The sequence below is a fragment of the Melozone crissalis genome, unplaced genomic scaffold, assembly GCF_028551555.1.
Source record: "Melozone crissalis strain CALT ecotype California unplaced genomic scaffold, PUWL_Pcris_2 ptg000038l_1, whole genome shotgun sequence".
Lineage (NCBI taxonomy): Eukaryota > Metazoa > Chordata > Aves > Passeriformes > Passerellidae > Melozone > Melozone crissalis.
The window spans coordinates 7,542,705-7,567,230 of record NW_026535816.1 but is presented as its reverse complement, the minus strand read 5'-3'; the positions used below and the strand labels follow the sequence as shown (position 1 = coordinate 7,567,230).

General features: G+C 40.5%; 2 protein-coding genes across 3 annotated transcripts in view; one reads left to right on the top strand and one right to left on the bottom strand.

Moving 5' to 3' along the window:
- DNAJC24 (DnaJ heat shock protein family (Hsp40) member C24) overlaps positions 1-1,247 on the top strand; it is a 33,286-nt gene extending 32,039 nt beyond the window's left edge. For both annotated transcript variants that reach the window (XM_054283619.1, XM_054283617.1), the window contains exon 5: positions 612-1,247. In XM_054283619.1, coding sequence (XP_054139594.1) covers positions 612-736 — 125 coding nt within the window. In that variant the 3' untranslated portion in view covers positions 737-1,247. The remainder of the gene's footprint in view (positions 1-611) is intronic.
- A 3-nt stretch (positions 1,248-1,250) lies between these two features.
- The window catches only part of IMMP1L (inner mitochondrial membrane peptidase subunit 1), a 33,195-nt gene continuing 9,919 nt past the window's right edge, over positions 1,251-24,526 (bottom strand). The window contains exons 2-6 of the mRNA XM_054283616.1: positions 20,492-20,623; positions 19,266-19,354; positions 18,577-18,703; positions 6,201-6,311; positions 1,251-1,743 (exon numbers count right to left, since the gene is read on the bottom strand). Coding sequence (XP_054139591.1) covers positions 1,675-1,743; positions 6,201-6,311; positions 18,577-18,703; positions 19,266-19,354; positions 20,492-20,596 — 501 coding nt within the window. The 5' untranslated portion in view covers positions 20,597-20,623 and the 3' untranslated portion in view covers positions 1,251-1,674. The remainder of the gene's footprint in view (positions 1,744-6,200; positions 6,312-18,576; positions 18,704-19,265; positions 19,355-20,491; positions 20,624-24,526) is intronic.

Genomic DNA, 24,526 nt, shown 5'->3' with positions numbered 1-24,526 from the left:
TGCAGTACCACTTTTCACCCAGCTCTCCTCTGGTATCATTGAGAGTACACAGATTTTTCCCATAGCTCTTGTGCATCTTCTTGCCCTTCCTGTGATGGTAGAATGCCTCTGTTTCTTTTTTCACCTGCCACTGTTCCTTCCCTCCTGTCTATTGCCCTGGCTTTTCTTGTTAAATTGCTTTTGGAATAAATGGCTGATATTTATTTTTATTTTTAAACTTTTTTTTTTAAGTTGTGAGGGGAAAAATCCTACTTTCCTTTTTTTTTGTTTTGGTGCCTAGGTTAGCAGCCTGTTTTGGAAGCATCCTCAATCTGTATGATTTTTCTTTTAGTATCATCAGATTGTGCACCTTGTAATTACTGGAGATTTTGTTTAGGTTGTTAGGTTTTTTTTTTTTTTGAAGAGACTCCATTGGCCCTGGTTGTTCAGTGTAAGAATACCTCAATCACTGAAACAGTTTGAGATTATTTTTTGAGCTACAAATGGTAGCACAGATACTGATACTTACAACCCAGCAGTTTGTTACTAAGAGCAGCTTTGTGAAGAAAATTCTAAATAAATTCTTGATTCTTCTCCAGCACTAAAGGTGTTTTTCTTTTCTTTTTTGGCAGATGAACAACTCTACACTCTGTCCTGTCGATGTGGGGGGAATTACAGTGTCTCCAAGAGTGAAACCAAAGACGTATCTTTGGTTTGTTGTGACACATGTTCACTTGTTATCGAGATCCTGCAATGATTGTTTCAGTGAAGCACACTGAGTGTTACAAACTGTTCAAAAGACTGGACAAACACGTGACAGAATCTGCTAAGGAAATGTATGTTAAAGAAAAGGGGGGCACTACAAGAATGAGTTCATTCAGGGTTAAAAATGACAAGTTCCCCTTTGCTCACACAGCTGGGATTCTCCTACTGCAGCTGAAGAGCTCATTGCTCAACACCTCCAGCCCAGAACAGCAGTTTGTACAACTGGAATGCATCTCCTGATCTAAAGGTCTCTTTCCCAGCAAACAACAGAGCAGCTTCTTCCAATTTCAGTCTGCAGCAGCTCTTGGGCCCTTCTTCTTAGGTTAAATCCTTGCAACAGCTCAGATGACAAAATTCAATCAGGAGGCGCAGACGTGAGAATGCTTTGAAGGTAATGAAGAGCAAAGTTCAGCAGTGGGAAACAGGAACATTTTCCATTTGTAAGCTAAATATTTAAGTTCATGAAGTCCTCTCAAGGGCTGGGGCCTAGGAGGAGGAGGAGGAGGAGGAGGCAGAGGCTGGCAGCTGGAAGCAGTGGCTGTGCCTGCCCCGTGACAGTGGCACCACCTGGAGCAGGAGCAGGAGCTGGGCTGAGGCTCTCCGTGTCAGAACAAACGGAGTCATCATTCCTGAGAGGACAGCTAAGGAGGAAGCTGAGCTCTGACCCCACTGGGCAGCCAGAGGAAACCCCACCTGCAGGTCTGGAGCCCCACTGGTGCTGTGTTCAGTGCCAGCCCTGGCACCACCTGCTGATGGCAGGCACATCATTTTGGTTGATGACACAAGTGTATCATTCCCACTCTGAAGTTAGGTGTAATCTCAGAAAAAGATATCTTTGTCAAGTAATATTTGGGTTTATTCTAAGCAAAAATAGTTTCCATTCATTTTAGTAGAAAATACTATGAAAACAGTCAATAGTACATAAGTCTTTTAATCATCAAGAAATCTGTGGCCGTTGGGGCTTGCACGTAGAAATCCAAAGTCATTCAGAGGCCATATCTGTAAAATAAAGAACAGTTACAAGAGATTTAATCACAATCCAAACTTCAGTGTTTTCATTTGTTATTGGAATTGTTTCATAAACATCATCATTTTTTCTCTCTTTGGTAAAGAACTTTGCTCACTGATGTGCTTCTCTTACACAGGAGTAATTAATCCTGTGTATTACAGGGAATTGTTCCAGAGTGTGAATTTTACCATTTATACAGGAGACGTGCTTTGCTATGGAGAGCCTCATGAATTCCATTGCTTTTTTCACCCTTGGAAATAAATATGTTCCTAAAGAGCATCTTCCCAATTCTGTGTTTTCTAGCTTGTAAAGCTCTTCATGACTTTAAAGACCAGGTTTGTGTTTTTTGGTCCATCTAAGAGGAAAAAAGTACCACACACATGGACGTCCTTGTGATGAGGTGTATTTTTATTTTATTTGTATTTTCAAGATGGGCCTTTGAACTGGAAATACCAAACCTTGGAAAAAAAAAGATCAGTTGGCTGCAGGTAAACTTCAACAAACTTAAACAGGAATGAAGGGGTGGAGTGCCTTCCACCACCAGGCTCTGAATGAAGCTCCTCTGAGAAGGGAGTTATTTCCAAAAAAGCACAACTCATCACCAAGTACAGGTGTCAAAGAGTGAAGCTGGCCAATAAACAAATCTTCTCTCCAGAAATTACCTGTGGAGCTGTTCATGTACTGAATGCTCCCAGGAGTACTTTGCTCTGCACAGTCATTAATTACATGTAGGATGGTCTTGGATGCAGAAAAAAAAAAAAAGGCAACAGGAAAGCAAGGACATTCATTTACTCATTGCCCTTTGTCTCCCTTGAATGTCTGTGTCTCAAAGATGGCACAAGGGGCTCAGCAGGAAGAAGGGAAAGATGAAGCTGAACAATCAATGCCCTCTGTGGCTCTAAGCCCATAAAAATTGCACAGCCCTTGCTCAAGATGAAGCAGCCTAGACAGTGAAAGTTGGGCTGCTACCTTGTTCCCAAAGCATCTGTCAGTATTTTAGTTATCTCACTTATTTTTCCTTAGAATTTGATCTTAAGAACAGCAACCTAAGAGCAATCCTGACTTCATGGAGCAGCCAGAGCTCAGAAGGAGCCTTTGCTGCTCCCTGTGTGGAGTGAAAGAGCAATTGTCTCGTTTAAAAGAGGGAGCACAGGGAGCGGCTCAGTTATTTCTGCCCCTGTGATGTGTCCCCAGCAGCAAAGGCTGTGCCAGGAGAGGCCGAGGCAGCTCAGGACAGGCCTGGCAGCAGCAGCAGCAGCTCCAGCAGCTCTCTCCTGGCTGGGGCTGTGCCCTCTGCAGGCTCCTGTGCCCCACCAGGAAGGCAGAAGGACAGTCATGCTCAGGGCCTCAAGTGCTGTGCATCAGGAAAAGGCTCTTGTGCAAGAGCTCAGACAATTCCTGTGGCTCTGGCATGTGCAGTCAGGGAGGAGCAGGAGGAACAGCTGTGACACAAGCACAGAGGTGATGCCTTGTCTCTGTGCTGATCAGGGAGCTATTTTAAGTTCCTCACAAAAATACAGATACAAGCCAGCAACAGAAGGGTATTTGTGATCTTGGTTAGCAGCAAAGCTGTAGAATTCAAAGCTGTCCAGAGGGCCTGTGCTGGCTGCAGGCTGGGTGTCAAGTCTTTGTTTGGCCCTGAAGGCGAGCAGAAGTAAGAGGAAAGAAAAATATCCCATATAACAGATGTGAGCTGATCTCAGTAAAGGCCTGGAGAAGGTAGTTTTTCAGTCTGTTCGCTCCAGCACAAATCTCATTTCAGGCAACTCAAATCACACCTACTGCAACTTGACTTTCTTTCAGTGAAAGTAATCAAATTAGCTTTAAAGGTTGCTTTGACAGTGCAGTTTGAAATTTGTCACAGTAATCTTAGTGGTAAGAGTTAGAATGAAAATGATGTTTTATCTAGTCTGCATATGCAGGGAGAACCTGAGAAACAACACTGGTGCTTGGAAAGAGATGGCAAGCTCTCCTCTGTGAAACAAAGACATGCTACTCTGCCTTTAAAGTTCTGACAGAAGTTGACTGTGACTTGCTCATTCAGAATGGCTCTTCCAATTAGCAGCTCTTTGCCCTCTCTGCTTTGGCCTACATAGATAGATTTGATCTGATGGACGGGGCATAAATGGGGCTAACTAGCTCTTTTGAAGATACACCACAGGTCTAGCTGTGACATGGAGCCTAAATCCAGGGAATGCACAGGATATCCTACCTAGGACAGGATGAAACATGAGTTCTAAGTGGGATTCCCAGTGCTTTTCCTGAATTTGCAGCTGCTTTGATTTCAGCAGCCCTTTATGGCATGACCTTGTGTTTGGAGTGGCAGGACAAGAATCAAGTGTTGGAATTTCTGTAAGGGTTAAAAACTGCTGCACCAACCCTTGGTCTAAACTTCAGATAAACATTCATGTTTTGCCAAGAATAGGTTGGCTAAACAAATGCAGCCAGCTAGGCTGGCTAAGCTCACTCTCTTCTGTGGAAATCCCTGACTTCCAAATTATATCTGGGGGTTTTTGTGTCCATTCCTAAAAAAGTAACTTAGCACTGAAAGGCACTGTTACATCTGCTCCACTGTAAGACAAAGACACAAAAACTTCCATTCTGAAGGCAGTAAAAACTGTTGGATGGAGGAGAAGCCAAAGCTGCAGCAGGCTGCACTAAAAGCACTCAGAGGTTTCCTGGCCAGTGGCCAGGCAGCCCTGAGCAGGCTGTACCTGCTGCCCTGACTGCAGTGTGCAGCAGCAGCACACAGGAGCAACAGCACTCCGTGCTCATGTGAGCTATCAGGAAGAACCCAATTAGAAACACTCATTTAAAGAACAAAGTCATTTTTGCTTTTGTTAGGCACCAAATACTTAAATCTCACAAAAACTTGAATAATCATTACTCCATGCCACTGTCATTAAACAACTGCCTGTGGAATCTGGTTAAATTATTTTGATTAAGTATCAAGTGATTGCATAATTATTTTTTTTCAGCAGACAATGTTCAGGACTCCTAAAGTAGTGCTTCAATATGAATTATCTGTGAGTTCCACTCACTGTACAGAGTTTACTTAGGGTTCAGTCCTGTCAGTCACTTCATTAAGATATTTCAAACACCTTCCTTGTCAGGGCACAAGCTGGACACAAAATGTATTGCTGTGGAGAGATCCTGTGACTGATTCTGCCTGTCCATACACACAGCTTCTTGATATATCCAGTATTTGCTAACATTAAAGCAGTGAACAGCAGCAGCTTTTCTGTACCTGTGCACCAGCTTGGAGAAATGCTTTTTTCAGTTGCATGATTACTGCCACATTCTCATTAGAGGAGTGTCAGCAGATGAGCATCCTTTGTCTCTTAGCAGTCAATAATTCAAGCTAAAACCTGGGCCATAAAAATAGCCCTGTTGGGAACCAGCCTTTTCCCCTCTGCTGTCCAGGGCAGGGCAGGAGAAGGGGCAGAGCTCTGAGTAAACACCAGGGAGGAACTCAGAGCAAATGGGAGCCAGGAGGAACAGAGGTCACCCCAAATTTGCCAGTAGGGCTGAGGGGGCCCTGTTGTCTGAGGTTTAGAAAGCAATTACTGATTGTGCTCAATAGCTCCAAGGGGTTGTTTTGAAAAGTCCCAAATTGTGTTCATAAATACTGTAAATTAAGGATATAAGGCTTTGCTAATTGGAAAGATCTAATCTTTCCTGTGTAATACAGGTGTGCTAAATTATGGGTTTGTGGATGTGTTGAAGTACATGGAGAAAACCTTTTTTATTGTTCTGAATGCACAACTTCAAATCCAGCTTTCTAAAAGCAGGTGCATAACTGTGTAATACACACTCCCCTATTTCTTAGATTAAACTTTTTATGGAGAGGAAATTATGCTGTATTTCTTCTTTTTGATAAAAGAGTAAACTAGTAACACAGATAATATCAAAAAATAATTCAGTGTGAAATGAAGTTGTAGAATTGTTGAAGCAAAAGGAGAAAAAAACATGATGGTTTATACAGTACAATATTAATTTAAAGCATTTTTTTAGTTTAAAAAGCAGCAAGGCCAGGCTACATGTTCAAGTCTGGAAAGACAATCTTTTCCTCCATTTTGTTTTCTGGACCATAGAGCTACAACAGTGAAAGATCATTTTGCAGAGAGAATCACAGTAAGGATGAAATGTACATCTGTGCAGTAGGGCGTAGGTGTGTACATTTGTGGTTTTATCATGTTTGGATTTGCTTGCAAAACAATTCATTCCATTTTCATAGCAGTGAAAACTGCTCAGTGCTGCTCCAAAGTCCTCCCTCCAAAAACCCCGTCACTGTTGATTTATCCTTTTACAGCAGGTGGTGGAGTGTTCATGCTTTCCTTTCCATTTGCTGTGGCCAGGCAGCTGGGGAGGCAAGTTTCAGTACCTAACAGCCACTCATTAAAAATGCATTAATGCAACTGTTTTTAGATAGTAGAAATTCACATACCTTAAGACAAATGCGTCCTCTTATCAGCCCATAAGGAACAGGTCCGTAGCACCTGGAATCTGTAGAATTCCTGAGATTATCACCTTCTAACCAGACATGTCCTTTAGGCACCTATAAGCAAGATTGAAATGTAAAAAGAAACCAGAACAGCATGGTGTTAAGCACAGTTTGCCTTACAGTGTTTTTCCTGATTTCTGTGCTCTGTATTTCACGACTGTGTAATGAACTAAATTTTATTGAGTCTATGAGACCCACTGCCAGATTTAGAGGGATGAGAAGGAGTGCTCCAAAGTATCTGTTCTATCATGTGCTCAAAAACCAATGGTTTGCAACAAAAAACCCAAAATGAAGATGCAAGAGGTTAGACCAATGTGACAGGGTCATTAATTTAATAGACTTCAAAAGAGGTCATTAGGATGTTGACTGAAAATCTGCCCTCCTGTCGCAGTAACAGCATGAACAGGGCAGCCACACACTCATCAACATCCTGGGGCCAGCACCAAGGCTAGACCTGTTAGTAGATTCATGATGAACTAACTGGTAATTGATTGTGACATCAATTACGAATAATCTCATCATTTTATCGGAGTAGGCTTGTCAAAGTTCTAATTAAGATCACAGTTCATTCTATGTGCAGGCAGAATCCACAACACATTATATTGCAATAATGATGATCACAAAACAGCAAATCCCTTTTTATAATTTGAAAATTAATGATGGTGACCTTATACTATATGACAAAGACCTTTCATTGCCCATATATATTATGCATTAACTATATTACATACCACAGATTCATGGCATTCACTGGCTGACTCAATGACAAAATGAGAAATAGCAACATAGCTGTAATAGTTACCTAAATGAGAGTATGAAGCTTTCATATGTGAAAAAGTTGCTCCTGCAAGTCTTAAACTAAGATATCTACTTAGGACATACAATACTATTTTGCAATGTTTTCTTCAAATTGTTTCAGATACAAATAACCTCTTTCAAGTTACCAAATAAAATACTTAATAATTATGTTTCTTATTGGTTCTTGTTTCTAAAATTTTAAACCAGGCTGAAAATTTAAATGAAGCAACATATTCTCAATCTAGAGAATATTTAATATGGACTTTAAACATTTATTTTTCCAGAACCAAGTATCCACTTGAAACATTACCATGAAGTATCTACTTGAAACATTACTACTACCACAATTCAGAGGAAAAACATATGGAAACAAACTAAATAAATAAACAAACAGTTTCAAGTGAAACTCAAAGTACAAGTAGCATGAATGTTTTAGAATTGAGCCATGTACTGTAAACACAATAGCTACATAAGAGAGAGTTCATGGGTAACAGATTAAACAATGGAAAGACTCCAGAGTAAAGGCAGGTTGTAAACCAGTAAGAACAAATGCAGATGTTCCACTGGAGCAAACTGCAGGTGATACCTGCAGGTATCTGGCCAGGTAACACTCCCTGGGAACATGGGCTTGCTCTTGTTTGGCCTTGCTGCCACGTGCCTGTCACCAGAGCAGCATCCCAGGCTGGCACACTGCTGCCACAGCCCCTCTGCTGAGCGCGGCAAATGTGCCAGCTGTGGACTGAGACACAACAGGTCACTTGGGCAGAGAAAACACACTGCAGAGAGCATCTGTGAGCCTGGCCATCCCTCCCAAGCAGCCCTGTGTTGCTGTGGCACCAGGAGAGGTGCTGGAGGTCTCTCAGAGAGCACAAAGCCTGCCCTCAGCATTTCCGAAGGCGCCCAGCAATGTCTAAGCCCTTCTGAAACCCACTGGCACCATCTCCTGCCCGAGGTATAAAGGAATGCCACCTCCTTTGGTTTTAACTGTTCCACTACTTGAGCCAAGCTTGTTTCTCCCAGTCCTTCCAGACAGGAATTCCCTGTTCAGCTTGTCTGCCACCTTTGTTGCTTGCTAGGCTGATCGGATTCCTGGCACATGCACCAAAGGGTTTCCTCTGGGAAGGCCAGCTGGTTCCAGCTACATGACTTTGGCCCTCCTCCTACCCAAGCAGGTTTGCAAACAAAAAAAACCAACCAGAAGTCAATTTATACATTTTCAAAAGCTTCTATCTGGAGTCAAACAACCAGTGTAGAACATGCATTTTGTATTTTTGATAGGTCTGTGTTTGAGCATGTGCTGTCACTGCTGTTTTCCTCAAAGATTCCATGTTTAGGATGTCCAGCTGGATGTAGCTGGATGTTTGTGGTCACTTAGTTCAGTGGATTCACCCAAAGCACTCCCTGTGCCCACATTCACACGTGAGATTGTTTCCCATGTACAAATAACAGTACAAGGCAGCACCTGACCCTCCTGGTGCAAACTCCAGCACATCCTGGAATAACCAGTCAGCCACCAAACTGCTGCCACTGTGACACCAAACACACAAACTGGACAAGCTGGAATTACTAAGGTATAGAAAGCAAAGCCATGCTAACATTTCATGTTGCTGCAAAACCAACACTTCTTGCAGTGTGCTCCTGTTTCCCTGCCAGCTCCCCCTGTGCTGTTCTGGATCTTGTGCTTTCTCACTTCTCCCAGTTCACAGGCAGAATGTGATGCTCATCTTTTACTGTGTAAAATAAAGAACCACTCGTGACTCAAGTACATCCAAAAGCTTTCTAGAACGCTTCCAATATTTCCACCAAGCTCTAAAATTACAAAAAAAGAAAATAAATTGCTTTTGCCTGTAATGGTATAAAACTACTTCCAGTATTAGGAATAATTATTTGTCCAGTCAATATGTTCACATTTTGCAGGTATGACATTTGCAGTAAAGTGTCTTCCTACATCCTGAACTTCACCACTTAAGGTAATTTTTGCAGTTCTCCCTGGAAGGTATGACTGGGCCCTACACCTCTGAATTTGGCATTAAGAGTACTGTCACAATGTGTGATTCATCTAGGGATAATGCACCTTTGCAGTGTCTGTCCATCATCTAGGCCCTTCACATGAAAAATCACAAGAATTACAGGAAAATGTAAAACCAATACCAGTGACAGGCAATAATCATTAATTAAAAAAAAACCAAAACCCAAGAGTAGTATAAACCCCTTTGAAATAAAGATCAGTGCCAGAATCCTCCTCTATGCACCAAGCCATGTCTACACCACATCATTCATCTCAGTGGGATTGCTCACAGGGAATAGTTCACTTGGAATATCAGAGGCCAGGACCCAATCTGAAACCCTGCAAAGCTCTGCAAGCACACTAGCTGGGAATAATATTCACCAAAAAAAAAAAAAAAAAATTGGCTGTTAAAAACCTGTATTTTTAGTAAGAATGTATTAATTGCACAGAGGGAAAGCCACTTGTGTCACAGATCAAGGGGCTGCATTTTGGAATCTACAGGCAGTGGACCTCTTAGAGAAAGTTAACTGCATCCAAGAAATGGCACAGAAATCACAGAGGGACAGTGAGTGCAAACCCCCACCGGTGAGGGGTAAAAGCACTGCCCTGGGCTGGGCAGCATCTCTGAGCTGCCTACACACAGGCCAGAACTAAAGATGGCAAAGTCTCACACAGCCAGCAGCTGCATTTTCACAGAACGAGTGGGACTGCAGAAGCAGCAACTCCTGAGCAGGGCAGGCTGCTGTGAAATGCTGTCTCTGGCTGTCTGCAGGCAGCTCCCTGTGCCTCAGCAGCCCCTGTGCCCCTGTTCTGTGCAGATTATCCCAGGATTTACCTCCCTTGTTCTCAGGCAGAACCGGTTATCTGCAGTGCTGCTTCAAAGTGTGGCAATGAAAGGCACCATCAGACACCCCTCTGCTCCCTCCCCAGGCTCTAGACCAGAACAAGACCATCCCTGGCAACAACTGAGCTGGAGGCAGCAGTTCATTCTCTTTCACCCCAAATAAACATCTTTCACTGAGACAAACTGGCAACATTTGCAGAGCTGTTGGAGTTTACTCATTGGTGCAGCTAAAGTGGCAGAGCTGAAGTACAGGGCAGGTGTTTGATGCATACTCACCAGCATAAGACAGTAATTTACTTAAAGGGGGGAATCATCAAACAATTATATTCTTTTGGTCTCTTCACATGATGCCAAACTTTTTTTCTTTGATAATTCAATTATCTTGAAACCCAAGAGATAGGAACCCTGTGATGCATTAACTGACATATTAGGAAACTAATGCATTGCAAATAAAGCTAACAGAACTAAATTATCTGCCTCAAAAATACCCCCAAACCCAACAAACTGAAGACAGGCTTCTGTGGTTTAGGGTTTTTGTTTTGAGAGAGCTTTTGCTAGTGATTTTAGGGCACTTATAAACATGAATGTCTTGCAATCTCCAAAAACATCAGCACATACAATCAGCTGGGAGTAGATGTTTGAACTTTTGTAAGGTCACAGGTATTCACATCACCTCCAGCAATATCAAAGTTTCCAACTTAAGAAGAACTTTAAATAATTCCCATCTTTTCAGTTCAGAGGCTTCCTTCTTGAGCTATGATAAGAACTAATCTCAGTGGCTGGACAAAAGAATAAAAGTCTGCAAGTTCTCATCTATCCCCACTAAGGTCTATTTAAGTGCCTCCCACTTTGGTACAAGCAACAAATGTAATTGCTTCATGGCCTGCGGGTGTTCATTTAACAAAAGGAGCTTTTGTGAATAAACCACAGGTGTTACCTTGCTTGATTAAAGTGAAATATGATGAAAGATTCTACAATATCAAATGACAAATTTACTAAATACTGATTAAATTGCCTTATTTAAGTAAATTGCATCTAGTTAGGATAAAATATATGCCATAGAAATGCAGGAGTTTGTTTTATCACTCTATACTTAAAGTCTCACATAACCACTCCTTAATCCCTTATTTATTAATTCAGAACCAAGACTGAATAATGCTTAACAAATACTTTTTTTAATGATCCAGTTGGTCCAGGCACTGTTTCTGTAGGTTTATCATAAATGTTGTTCATATTAAGGCTGCCATCTGTATAAAACCCAACTACATTAATTAGCTCAACATTTTCAGAATCAGGGTAAGAATTTGTATTTACTTGTTTGTGCTGAAGAAAGCTATGAAATGATAGCAACCACACTGGAACTTAAACAGCATAGCAGATGTTAAATCAACATCTTCTATGTATCCTTAAAAGGCTGAATTACCTAGAATTTAATATTTCTTAATATAAGAGAATCAATTTACCTTAAATTTATAAATTTATGAATTTATAAATGATCTTAAATTTATAGGTACTTCCAAAGAGTTTAGCATTTTCCCTCTACTTGCTGAACAGTTTAAGTTGCTTATGAATAAGACATAATGTACTTGACCCAGTTTGTTTAAATGCACATTTTAAAAAGAAGACATTATGATGTTGGTCCAGGTTGTTATTAGAGAGGATGACAGTGAAACTCTAATGTGTTTTTATACAAAATCAAATTCATTGTGATTACATATTTATATTATGAATTCACTGTCTCTACAATGTCATTTGTAATTTTAATAGAAGATTTCTAAAAAGGTAAGATATGAAGACTTGCCTAAGTTTTGAAATTAAATATTAACCAATATTAAAATCACATAAGCTGCAGTGTTAACTCACACACCAGAGGGAAACTAAGGAATATTAACTTAGGCTTGAATTCCTAAGACATTTTAAGATATTTTTCTCTACTATGAAAGCACAGCAGCTGGGTGTTGTTCTGCAAGAAAAATGTGGGTAAGCTGTTACAGTGAGAGCACTCACTGGTTATTTCAGTCTTTGGGATTTCATCACTGCTGCTCCTTCTAAACTTTGTGTAATGTAGGAGTGACTACTGCTGTCCTGAGCTTGTCTACATGGAACTTAGAAGGTTTGATCACCCACAGCTTAATAGGAGAGGTTTTCATATCAGAGATGTCTATGGAGTCAAATATCTGAGAAAACTGTCTGTCAAATATGAGAAAAATATCTGACAGTCAAATATGAGAAAAATATCTGATATCATTTTCTACCTGTTCCAAAAGTTTTCAACTGTGTTGAATAATTCAAATACTTGCATGCATTGTTTACTGCTGAAAATATTTAATGCTGAGATCTAGATCATTTTGTTAAATACACAGGCCTCAATTAGCTGGAAAAGCTATGTATCTGTTCTCTAAAACCTCTAGCTGCAACCCTAAATTTAAATTATAAGTCATCTTTCCTTTTCTAAAACTATTATCTGTTAAAATTAAAACTAACTGCTTCATGTTCTTAGGCCAAAACATCCAGACCCAAATCTCCTAGCTACATTTAGAAACTCCTAAACAAAAATTCAGAATATGCCTGTGATTGACCAGTCCAGACTCTTATTAGCCTTAGATTTTTAGAAGAAAATATTGATTACAAATCCATCAAAGATTACTGAACAGTTTGCAGAGACCTTTCTGACAGCAGTATTCTGACCCTGTGCTCACAGGTCTGCAGTTCAGCCTGGGAGAGCAGGGGCTGATAAATAATATTACCAGGGCTAAGGAATCCTGTCTGCCAGCTCCATCAGCATGGACCTGGATCTCTCCTGCACAGCTGGTAAACCCAGACTAAAACCTGGGCTCAAAAGCTCCAGTTGAGTCCCAAGTAGTTGGGATGGTTTCACCATCCTGAGCAGCTTCCCAGAAGTTGTTACTGAACTTTGAGAAGAGGGATAACAGAATCATAAAATGTGGCTGCTTCTATGTCCTTGAAGTATCACCAAACCAAAACTGCAAAGGTACGAAGGCCAAGCCACTTGAGCAGAAGAAATCCTGGAAATATTGGGAATTAGACTGACAAAATCCTTTGTGTTTCTTTTCTCTTGAACAATTTTGTTTTAACAGATCGGAATTTTGATTTAAAACGACTTCTCAGAAAACTCAAGGTAAGCATCAGTCACAAACCCTCTGTAGTGGGATACAGAGCCATCTGCAATCCAACAAATATGCCAAAGGAGCTCTCCTCTCCCATAGACATTCAGCACAGCTGCTGGTTAGAATTATGGCATGACTTTCTCTTGAGCCTCTAGAACACTCAGAGCTAAGGAGGAGCAAGAAAACCCCTTACTCATTTTCCATATCAGCATCTGCTGAAACTTACTCAGTGAACTACTAAACCATGAGTGTAAACATTAAGATACTTAGAGCAAAGGGAAAAGAAGTGGTGTTTTCATTAGGTTTATTTTTAATTGCTATTTAGGATACCTTAAAATGACTATCCAACAGTACTGAGTGCTCTGAAATACCAAACCACTTTTCAATGTCTTGCAGGGTGTATTGAAACCCTGTGATTCCAATCCTGTGTCATTTGCTTTGACATCATGTTATCCTTAGTGCCCACATTACATTCTCACTTGCTTGGCTTGCATTAGCCAAGAGCTGCTGAAGAGTTCCCAGCACTGTGCAAACACAGCAAGGTGCATTATCTTGGGAATTCTGTTGGCTCTGGAGCTCCCACAGGATGAGGAGGTGCCATCTCCGTGGCAAGGCTCATTTTGCTGCAGCACAAGGCAAACACTGGCCCAGCAGCCAGGCTGGAGCATTAGTGGGAGCTGATTGATCACCAGCACGGTGTTGCTGAGATATGGATTTGTATCTCAGCTTTTTATCACCGGGGCAGTTCCTTATTTACAGACTCTGCCTCTATTAAGTGACATTATTAGGGACTACTTTTGTTTAAGTGCCTCAAAGGCTCAGCATATTGGTGGTTTATGACATATAAGCTGTTTGATTCTGATGGTTTAGCCCTCACTTTTTCACACTGTAAATAGGAGCTGCAGCACAAGAACATATGGTACGTAAAGAAATTAAAGCTAAAGTAAATGGCATTAAAGCAAATTCAAACAGAGCAATAAGATACTTTGTATTATACTGAATTATAAACCTGTATTAAGAGTTTTTTAAACAGGAAATAAAAGCTTAAATATGAAAAATAACCTTGAAGCTGTAGGGTTTTTTTTAGGATCATTTCAGGGGTTTACTGTGATTAATTTCCTTATTAATCCTCATTAATCGCTGTATAGTTAAATGAATAAAATAGGATATCTCTTAATAAGTGAAACTAGTTCTGAATACAGCATTAGTGCTTTACCTTTTTAACTTCTGGGTTCATACCACATATAGTTAAATGAATAAAATAGGATATCTCTTAAAAAGTGAAACTAGCTCTGAACACAGCATTAGTGCTTTACCTTTTTAACTTCTGGGTTCATACTACATTGCCTCTGTTAGAGAAAAAATACATTATGCATTCTTAAATGTTTATTACAGCAAATACACTTGTTTCTATTTGTAAATGTACATTTAGCACAAAACCAAAGAAGAGCCCTGCAAAACTGCCATCCTGATGCTCACATTCCATATCAGATATAAAAAAAAGGAAAACTACCTTTTCCTAACTTTTTAGTACCATAGCAGCCTATTTAAAAAAGGAATTTCATTATACTTTCATGTAAATGGGAAGATTTCCCTAATTATTGTTCTACAGAAAAATAGTATGTACTTAATAGTACATAGTATTTATGTAGTACATAGTACATAGTAATACTAATAGTACATAGTATTGGATGTACAGTTTAAGTACATCCAATAGTATGTACTTACACTGTAATTTCAGCACAGGCCTAATTTATACACTCAGTTTTATATGTGGCATTAGTTCCATCAGCCTGCAATCCAACTCCATCAAAGACAGCTTTCTGATACAGCTTTAGCTTTAGTGCACTCTGACATAAATAATTTTCTCTTATGATGTGTTCCTTCAGTTAAATAGAGCAGCAAGAGTATTTTAACTGCCACTGCTGCTGTGCATTTCTGCTCAGCTGAAATACCTCTTTTCAGAACAACTTATTCAGCTCATGTATGATTTTTTTTGTTTGTTTGTTTCTTTTCATTATAGCTTGGAAGGTTGGTTTGTTGTGCTTGGATTTTTTTTAATCTCCAGGTATCTCCTTGGTTGTTTGCAGCAATAATGTATCTCATCTGTGTAATTTTACAGAGAGCAAATTGTAAACAGAGTTCTCCATACACATAAAGGCATCCTGAGTATATTCATGAATGAACCAGCACCTCAATAGGATCTGATTTTAGCATTCTCTCAGGCTTCAGGGTAAGAATTGTGTGTGACAATGCTTCTAAGCACAGAAATCCCAAACTTCAATGCTGTAAAATATGCCAACACTACCAATGACACAGTCAATACAGACTAAGAACAATTCCTAAGGATTCTCCTTTTGGGGCAAATCTGAAGCAGGTGCTTACAGATAGTTTTCCCACTGTATGGCCATTACTCTGCCACTTCCAGGAACTGGCTAGCTCAGAAAACCTATCCACCGGTTGGCAACCAGCAGCACAGACTGAGGCAGGGGTCTGAGCTGCCCAATTTGGCAATATTGCTGGCATCTGATATTCCCATTTACTGTCTAAGTCTGCAGACATGACTGACAGAAACTTCCCAAAATAGGAGATAAGCCCTCAAGGAAAGCTGAGCAGCTCACTGTAATAAAAACAAAGACTGCTCTGACCTTACACACTTTGGAGTCACAGCATTCACACACCACTCAGATTTCCTGTCTGAAAAAAGGCAGTCAGTAGCCAAAGATAGAGTGCAAAACTCATGACACTTTTCAGGCTTTGCTCACCTAAGGAGTGGCACCTTCCCCTGGCACAGAGACCCCCCCAGCAGCACTCCTGGCCAGCTGGAACCACAGCCCAGGCCTTTCCTCAGCTTGGACAATCTTGTTTTTCCAAAATCCACCTCAGGCAAGTATCAACAAAACATCCAGTTCTCTGTACATCTGCTGCCGTTATTATTTGCTGTGAGGAATTCTGTGTTTGAGTTAAAAGTGCATTCACTAAAAGGAATCTGATGAGGCAATTGCCTAAACATAAATACATGGCATGTTTCCCCTCCCCAACAATTTACTTGGTGAGTAATCCAGCCTCAGTTATGAACATAAAGTACAGATATCCATGTTGAGAATTTACCCTTCTGTAAAGGAAGTCTCTCCTGAACAGATGTTAAGATCTACCTCTTTACCAAGCGCTAAAGGTAGAAGGAAAACAGGTATCAGGCACAAGAGCACTTCCATTTAGATAATTTCTACTCCTAGATACAATTTATGGTGTAAGAATTACAAAAGCTTGTCCCTTCTCTGTATTTCCACACATTAGCCTTTATGAAAACAGGAAATGGACTCTGCATTCCCCATCTGCTCCTTCTCCTCATATTTTGGATTAAAACTGGAGACAAGAAACCCTGCACTAGGGCAGAAATTGTTCTGCTGAATATTCACTTGGTCACTTCAGCGTTTCCAGAAAAGCCGATATCCTGTTTTAAGTACAAATCTTTCCTGAACTTCCTTTTCAAGACTAAGACAAGTGAGGAAAAAGATGCTCAGAGAAATGCAGTTTGTGTCTTCTGTCAGTGTACACAGAGTTCAGGTTGGTGTCCTCTGGGAAATGTGTATTCCATGACAATCATGAGGTCCACCAGAGCTAAAGGATTCCTTTAACTTGGTGAGAAAGGTGGCTTGGTGTTCTTTGGGGGTTTTGGTAGGTTAACACAATTTGATTTGTGGAAAAACTAAATGTTTTCTCCTCTCCTTCAAAATGTAACAGAGAATGAGCTGCTTCTTTATGCCCACAAGTGAGCAAAGTCTAAGAACCTAAGAACAGCAGCTCCAGGGGCTCTGGCATGACAGCAGCAGTGCAGGTTACAGGCAGGTGCCCAAGGTGTGCTGTTGCAGTGTGCTGTAATGTCCCATTTTAGACTTCCAGGTCACCTCCCAGGGGTGCCTATACCTCTTCCCCCTCGCCCCCTTGCTGAGTGAGTCCTGTCAATCAGGCTTACCATTCCAGCAAGGCGTCTGTGGTTGGTCAGGTTCAAAGGATGCCCCTCAGACCCAGGGGTCATTGGCCTGTCTGGGTGTCATCCCCCCCTGAGACCCTGCCCCTCTCTCCTGGTTGGTGGCTCACCTGTACCTCCCCTCCCCCTGCCCCGGGAGCTTAAAAAGGAATCAGGCCATGCGGTCAGTGTTCTGTTGGAGCAGTTGCCCACGTTCAGACCTCTGTAACCATGGAATAAACCTCTGGATTAAACCCTCCAGCAGAATCCATCTCCTTTTCTCTTCACCATCGCCAGAAGCTCTTCCTCCTGAGGTAAACGGAGTTCCTGGCAAGCCTGGACTTGTTCAGTGCCCAGCTGCAACCACCAGCAAGCCAAGGTATCTCTGGGGTGATTACACCACAGTTGCTGCCTTTGGCCCAGCAGTGAGGGTCAGACTGGCCCAGGCACAATCTAACTGGTAATACTGGGATTCATATTCCAATAGTGTGCTACCTCAACACTGCAGTGAAAGGAACAAATTCAAACCCTCAGAGCAGGGTGTGACTCATGTCCTTACTTCCTGGTGCTAAACAAGAATTTTTGCTTTAAGTAATGCCAAACTCCACTTCAGCTGCTCACTACAAATGAAGCAATGCTAGCTGGAGACTCCCTGGTGAAGGAGGCTGCCTTTATGGAAGCTAAATTCTTACAGGATCTGTGTGTCACAAACTGGAGCTGCCTGCAAGGAGTGTTCCATAAAATTCTCCACCTTCTCAGCACAGGACTTTGGCCACATGCTCATTCTTCTTATTCTGAGGATGGAGTGGATATGAAAGGGCAAAATCACAGCTGTGTTTAAAGATTCAAGACACCTGGGAATATCTGATGGCTCCACAAGTGCTGAATGGAGGTAACAGTCAAACACACTTCTAGGACAAGAAAAAACCTACATTCTTCTCTGATCATCATTCCTGAGGATTTTTCTCATGATGGCCTAAAAAAAGTTGCTAAAAAACATTTTGTCACTGATCTTCCCAAACTTCTGTGAAGTCTATCTGCATAAGGACAAATGAACATTGAGATTATTTTTCCCTTTTCATTGCATCACCTGACTTTTTGGCCAAGTTAGGAAAATTTCTACTTTTCCAACCATACTGAGGAACATTAAAATATTGCTACATTGAAATAGAGATACACTAAAGTATAATTTTGAAAGAAAAATCTGCAAAGCTATTGCAGAGTCAAATATTCACTTCTTAGTGTTTAAAATGCAGGAACAGTTTTGCCTGAACACCAACACCTGCACCTCTCTTTTGTACTGAACTTTATGCAGAGAATTTCAGAGTATTCTTCCAAAGGGCACAGCAGAAATATTATCTGTCTACAGTTCCTACAGAAACAAAAGGCAGAGGAAGACAGCTTGGCACAAACAGTCTAAAAGTACAACATTTTACTGTAGATAATCAAGAATAATAATTAATTTATAATTTATGATTTATTATTATCCTCAACTATTGCAAATCCTTTACAGACCAGCAGGCCTACTTAAGTAATCATTAATTTACACAGGAAGAAACTCCAATACTTACATAGCTGTGACTCTTAAGGAAATCTGAAGGGTTGCTTGTGCAGACTTTATCCCCTTCCAAGCCAATTACTCTTTTACAGATATTTGATTTGGGGTCATTTGGGCTTTTCACAATTACAATATCTCCTCTGAGAGGAAAAAAAAAACAAACAGAAAAACTCTAGTTACAAACTAACTGAGTACATAAGCAACCATGTATCTACTCCAAAAATATTCACACCCTTTAAAGATAGTCCGTTGTGCTGAAAATTCTTGTGTACAATTTTGGTTTCTTCAGTTTTACTCAAGTGTAATTTCACAGAGTTTTAAAAGTTGAGTGAATTTTTGTTATTGAGATCATTTATAAAACATTTAAGACTACAACCTGAGACCAGTAATACCCGTAGCTGGTTTTCAAGACCAAACTGCTTAGGGAAGAAGTTACATTCACTCATTAGAATTATTCAGGGGAGGAAAAAAAGGATTTTTTTCTATTTTTTGGACAAAGCTGCAACAGTGACAACAGACTAAATCCAAACTGAATTTTGACAAGTTGTTCATTGGGCTGTTGGTAACTTTAAGATCCTTTAGACACAATGAAAAATTACAAGTTAGAAGCAGAAAAATACACTAAAAATCAAGGGCAGAAGGTGGTTACTGGCAAGCCCTGGCAGAAGGAATGTCAGATGTGTTCCCAAGAGAGCAGCATACTTTTGGATGCAGTAAAAGTGGCGGCTGAGGTTCTCTGAAAAGACAACATCAGAGTTCTGAATGGTTGGTTCCATGGAAGGTCCAGAGCACTGCAAATGAAAAGGAAAGGAGAAAAAAATTACTGTTTCAAACTGCTTCTTTCTAAAATAAACTTACATTTAAATGATATGCTAATAAATTAGAGAAGGTGGAATGTAGAGAACTCAAAGTGAGCTCCTCCATGGAATGTGTGATGCATTTCAAAGCTGAGGGGAGCCCCCAGAGCACCTCTGTCACAGACATCTTTTGTGAAAAATCTTTTCTTTAGAATTTTTCCTTCCTCTGGGAAGCTGAGGCCCCAGAAGAAGAATGTAAGCAATAGTTATTTGCTGCTGTGGAATGCAACAGGTGCACCTGGGATTGGCCCATGTTACTTGTGTACAATTAAGGGCCAATCAAAGACAAGCTTTCTCTGAGACACATCAGAGAGAGCTCCGTTAGTATTCATTCCTTTTTGTATTCTTAGCTTAGCAGCTTATAAACTTTTCTCTCTATTCCTTTTTAGTATAGTCTTAATGTATTATATATCATAAAATAATAAATCCAGCCTTCTGATCATAGAGTCAAAACTCTCGTCTATCTCTCTCACCCTGAAGAACCCTTGCAAAGCCTTGCAACACACCTCTAACTCTGTTACAGTTCTATATTTCCTTGAGGTTGGTCCTCAACTGCACTAGGTGCTATAAGGTCCTGATTGATTCCCTTCAGCACTGCATCTCCAGGAAATTTTTAGGAGCAGTGCTCAAAGCCCTACCAGCTTACCCCTTTTCTCTTCTTTGTGACACAGAACCATCACGGAAGCTGCAGGAGCAGCTCACAGCCAGACTCCCCCATGCCCAGCAGCAGTATCTGCCAGGTTAAGGACTTGGGGAGGAGGGGCAGGGAGCATAAAACACCCAAAAATTTGGCCAGAGTGTGAAACAAAGGCATTTCCTATCACTGACTCCAGAGTTTCTTAAAGGATGGACTCTGTGCAAAAGGCTTAATCAGAGTTTCCCATTTACTTCAGTGATACCTCGAGCAATAACACATCAGAACACAAAGTACAAATAACCTTCACAAAGGCTGGAGCCCCTTCCCATAAATTGTGTTAAATGACAAAACCTGAAATACTGGCATCATCACACAGAAAACCGTCAGTACTACAGTTTTATCTCCTTTTAAATGTCACGAAAAAGAAGAGTTACCACAACAATCCCTCCAAGGTACTCGAAGGCACAGTGTGCTATGCAGCCATACTGCACCGTGTAGCCCAGAAACCGGCAGGCTTTTCCTAGGGCATTGCGAAGCATCCTACAGTGCTACGGTGCCCAGCAGCTCTGCAGCAAAACACAAGAGGATCATTCGTTGGAGAACAAGCAATCCTACATTTACAAACCCATCTCTAGTGTGTAACAGGTGGGCAAGATTAAAAAAAACCCAACAGTGGAATGATACCAACAAATAATCAGACAGACTTGAAGAGGTGCATAGAGAAATGAGGCATCAGGTCTTCTGTTCTCAGCTGCAGCACAGTGCCATAATTTCTGCAGGACATCAGCCTGTAAACATTTTCTGACCCCCTTCCCCAAGTATTCAAGTCCAACTCTGATTGGGAGATCCAATTCCTACAATGCTAATCTAAATAAAGTATTCCCGTACCACAATTTGGTGGTTACGCTTAAGGAAGTGGAAAACAAACATAATGAAGTAATTGAAGCAAAAAAACCTGTTCCCCTTAAACTCAATGTTGCCTTATCATGAACTAAAACCACTGCAAGATTTCCCTCTTTTACCAAGATGGGACAATAGAGTTTGCTGAGCAAATACACTATGTTGAAAAGAAGAAAAGGAAAAATGCTGTGTAAAATATGCCCATTTCAAAATTAAATAGAGACATTTTCTTCTACATTTCACTCATGAAATGAAGGAATTTGAAAGTGCATGGATTTATTTTCACAGCTCTCACTAGAATTTAATGGGAGTTTTGCCTGACTACATTCCAAAGACAACCATTATTGGGAGCAAATATTCTCTAACAAGGTCCAAAAGAGAGGTCCTTTTTTATCTACATAAACTTCTCTGCACTAGAACAGCTTAAACCAAGCTGTGATTCATCATTCACTATCTGACCATTTGCACAGTAATGACCCAAAATACAATGGCAAACAGAAAAGTCTTGAATTGTGTCACTGGCAGATGCAGGAACTGGAACTGGAACAGCTCCCCTGGAAGGGGAATGCACTTTCAGCAGAATCCATCCTGGTGAGGCACACAAGTGCCTGGCTCTTCTCAATCCAGTGCACCAACCAATGCCTTATCTTAGGCCAGACACACTGAGAGCCCAGAGCTGTGACACAGGGGACAAAAGGAAGGTGGAGGCACAGCAGATGAATCTGAGTTGCAGAAGCAGGTGGATGCACAACTATCTGAGAGAAGTCCATCATCAATAGTTCTTAACAGCACCTGCTGGAAAGGAGCCTCACATTGCTTCTCAGTTCAGGAAGAAAGAAAAATACTGCACAAGTACCCACTATTTTTGCCCCATGCTATTCAGAAACCTTATATTAACACATTAACTGTTGCCCTGATTTTTTAAGATTTTCTAAGCCTTCTGATGTTTACATTCTTGTAATGAACTTTCTCACACATTTTCTGTAAATAACTTATTGTTTTGCATTCTTTTATGGAGGAGGAGAAATTTGATGGACTGTTGGCTTGTCCAGTGTCATTGAAGAGGTGGCACTTTCACCCTCCACTCCACTGTCACTTTTGGAAATCTATAAACGTTGGAATCAGAAATTAAAAAGTCTCTTTTTACCTTGAACAAAGCAGCATGTGCACGTGGTGTTATTTCGTGCCCTATAGTGACATTAACATATTAAGATTGCAGAGAATTTAGGCACCTGTGGGTATTGCAGGTAAGCAAACAATGCATTACAGTGCCCAGAGTACACAGATCAAACTGGGACAAATAAACAGTAACAACATCAAAAGAATGTGCAAGCCTCCCATGCCACCAGCTGTCAGGTTGGCACTAACAGATTTTTATTATGAAACTCCAAACAACTGCAATACATGTCAGAAAACAGGTTTCAAAGTGATTGTAAGCAGTTTCCTTTTGGATTTGGGGTGACACAAACCTAGGGATAGTTACCCTGGACATGTGTTTCCTTGGGATGCTTGCGAGTAGATTTGGGAGCTACTCAGGGACACCCAGGGCTCAGAGTGAGCTTTGCCTGCTGCCAGAGCTGCCAGGGGAAAAAAGCAACCACAAGGACAGAACAGGAGTGAAGAGCTCTCAAGTTTTGTTCCCAGTTCTCTTAAAATAAATTCTTAACGCCTGAGACATAGATTTCACCAATCCCTTCTTATAAATGTAGTACAAAGGATTTTTTTAAATGCTCAAGCTTATCAGATTTTATGATAACAATAAAAAAATTCTTAGCTTTATATAAAAGCTTTTGACTACTACTCAAGAAAGTTAATTTGAAATGAAGACACATATATACCTGGATTATACAGTCTGACCCCAGCAAGGTACCTCCTGAGGATGGGAGGGTGATTTAAACATTAAGGCATCTAATATTCATTCCAAATAACCAAAATCCTAAAAGTTTCCATGTCATTTTAAGTAATGACTTCTAGTTAATAATTGGTTGTAGCAAGTTTAGTAAAAAAAACACCAGACCAAACTAGTTTATTTAAAAAAAAAAAGCCACACAGAGAAAAAATTAACTTGAGCATCATTAAATTACAATTGTTAAAAAGTATCATTGTTAAAATATAATTGTTTCCTCTGAGAACTTCATATCATTCTATTTTTGAAACAATGTCATATTGTTGATCACAAGGAAGTAAACAGTTTTCCACACCACACAATTTTAATACAAAGTACCATCAGCAGGCAACTCCACCAGATCAAACATAAGACCATTAAGCACAATAAACAAATTATTTAAGTCACAGGCCCCTTGAAAACTGAATGTCTCTGCAGTATAAACATCCTTATTGCAGAACGGCCTAAAACCTAATTACCTCCAGGTACTACCTAATATAATGTAGCAGGTAGCTGAAAAATTTCTACCAAAATCGACATTGGTTAAAAAAGGTCACACACACATCCATATTTCTCACAGAAAACACAATTTCATTATTTTACCACAAGCGTATAGTTGTAAAATACACAGCAAATAAAATGCAAAACGTAATTACAAGTATCTTCTGTTCCCTCTTCCTCCCACAGCCCGTGCTTTCATCACTGGGTTTTTGTTTGTTTGTTTATAAAATTAATCACAGCTAGCAGGGTAGAAACCACTTTGAGCCTCATGAATGACATCCAAGAGATGGGAAAGGATTAGTTCTCAGTTGCTGCCAGTTATAGCGCCAGGTGGCTTTTGCTGAGGCGAAGGTGTTACCGATAATCCCATTACATTGGTACTAAATCTTGCAGACATCAAAATTATCACCAAGGTTCCTTTTCATCCCATCCTTTCCAAATGACTGGAAGTCGCTTCACCTGAAAGAAGTCAAATCCACATGCAGCTGCTGTTTTAGCAGCCAGCGGACTCCCTGAGAATGCCAATTGTGATCCAATTTCGCTGTGCTGGTGGCCCCCTATTCCCTGTCCAATAATACATCTGTTAAAAAATCCTACAGCTACAAATCAAGTTTAATCCTACCAGGGACCTCATGTTGGTCTTGTCTTCCAAAAAGGCAGCAGGTTTTGCTGTCTATCTCTGCCAGTGTCTGGGGAATACTCTTTAAATCCCAGCTCTACTTAGAAGAATAAGCTAAGGATCACAAAACATGACCTCAAAAACCCTGATATGACTATATTCTGACCCAGAGGCATTCATTCTAGGTGAAGATTAGAACTTTGCATAATAAGATTACACAGCAAGTGAATGATATCAAGGGACTATCCATATGCAGCCGCCTGGTTTTCTATAGACAGCCTGTGCTCTGCAATATGCAGTGCAGACGAAACAGAGCTTGGGCTTTCTAGCTGAAATAAAATAGATTCACATAAATTAGTTGGCCATTTCCAGATTCCTAAATCCCCTATTACATCTTTTATTGACAGCTCCTGTGAGGATAGCACAAATGGGATTCTCTTTGTACTCTTTGCTTCTGTAGCACCCGCGCTCTGAGGGAAATGTACGTAGGTTGTCTAGAAATTAACATCTTGTTTGCTGTAATCTTGGATTACAATTATTGTCTATATAGTAAAATTAGAAAAT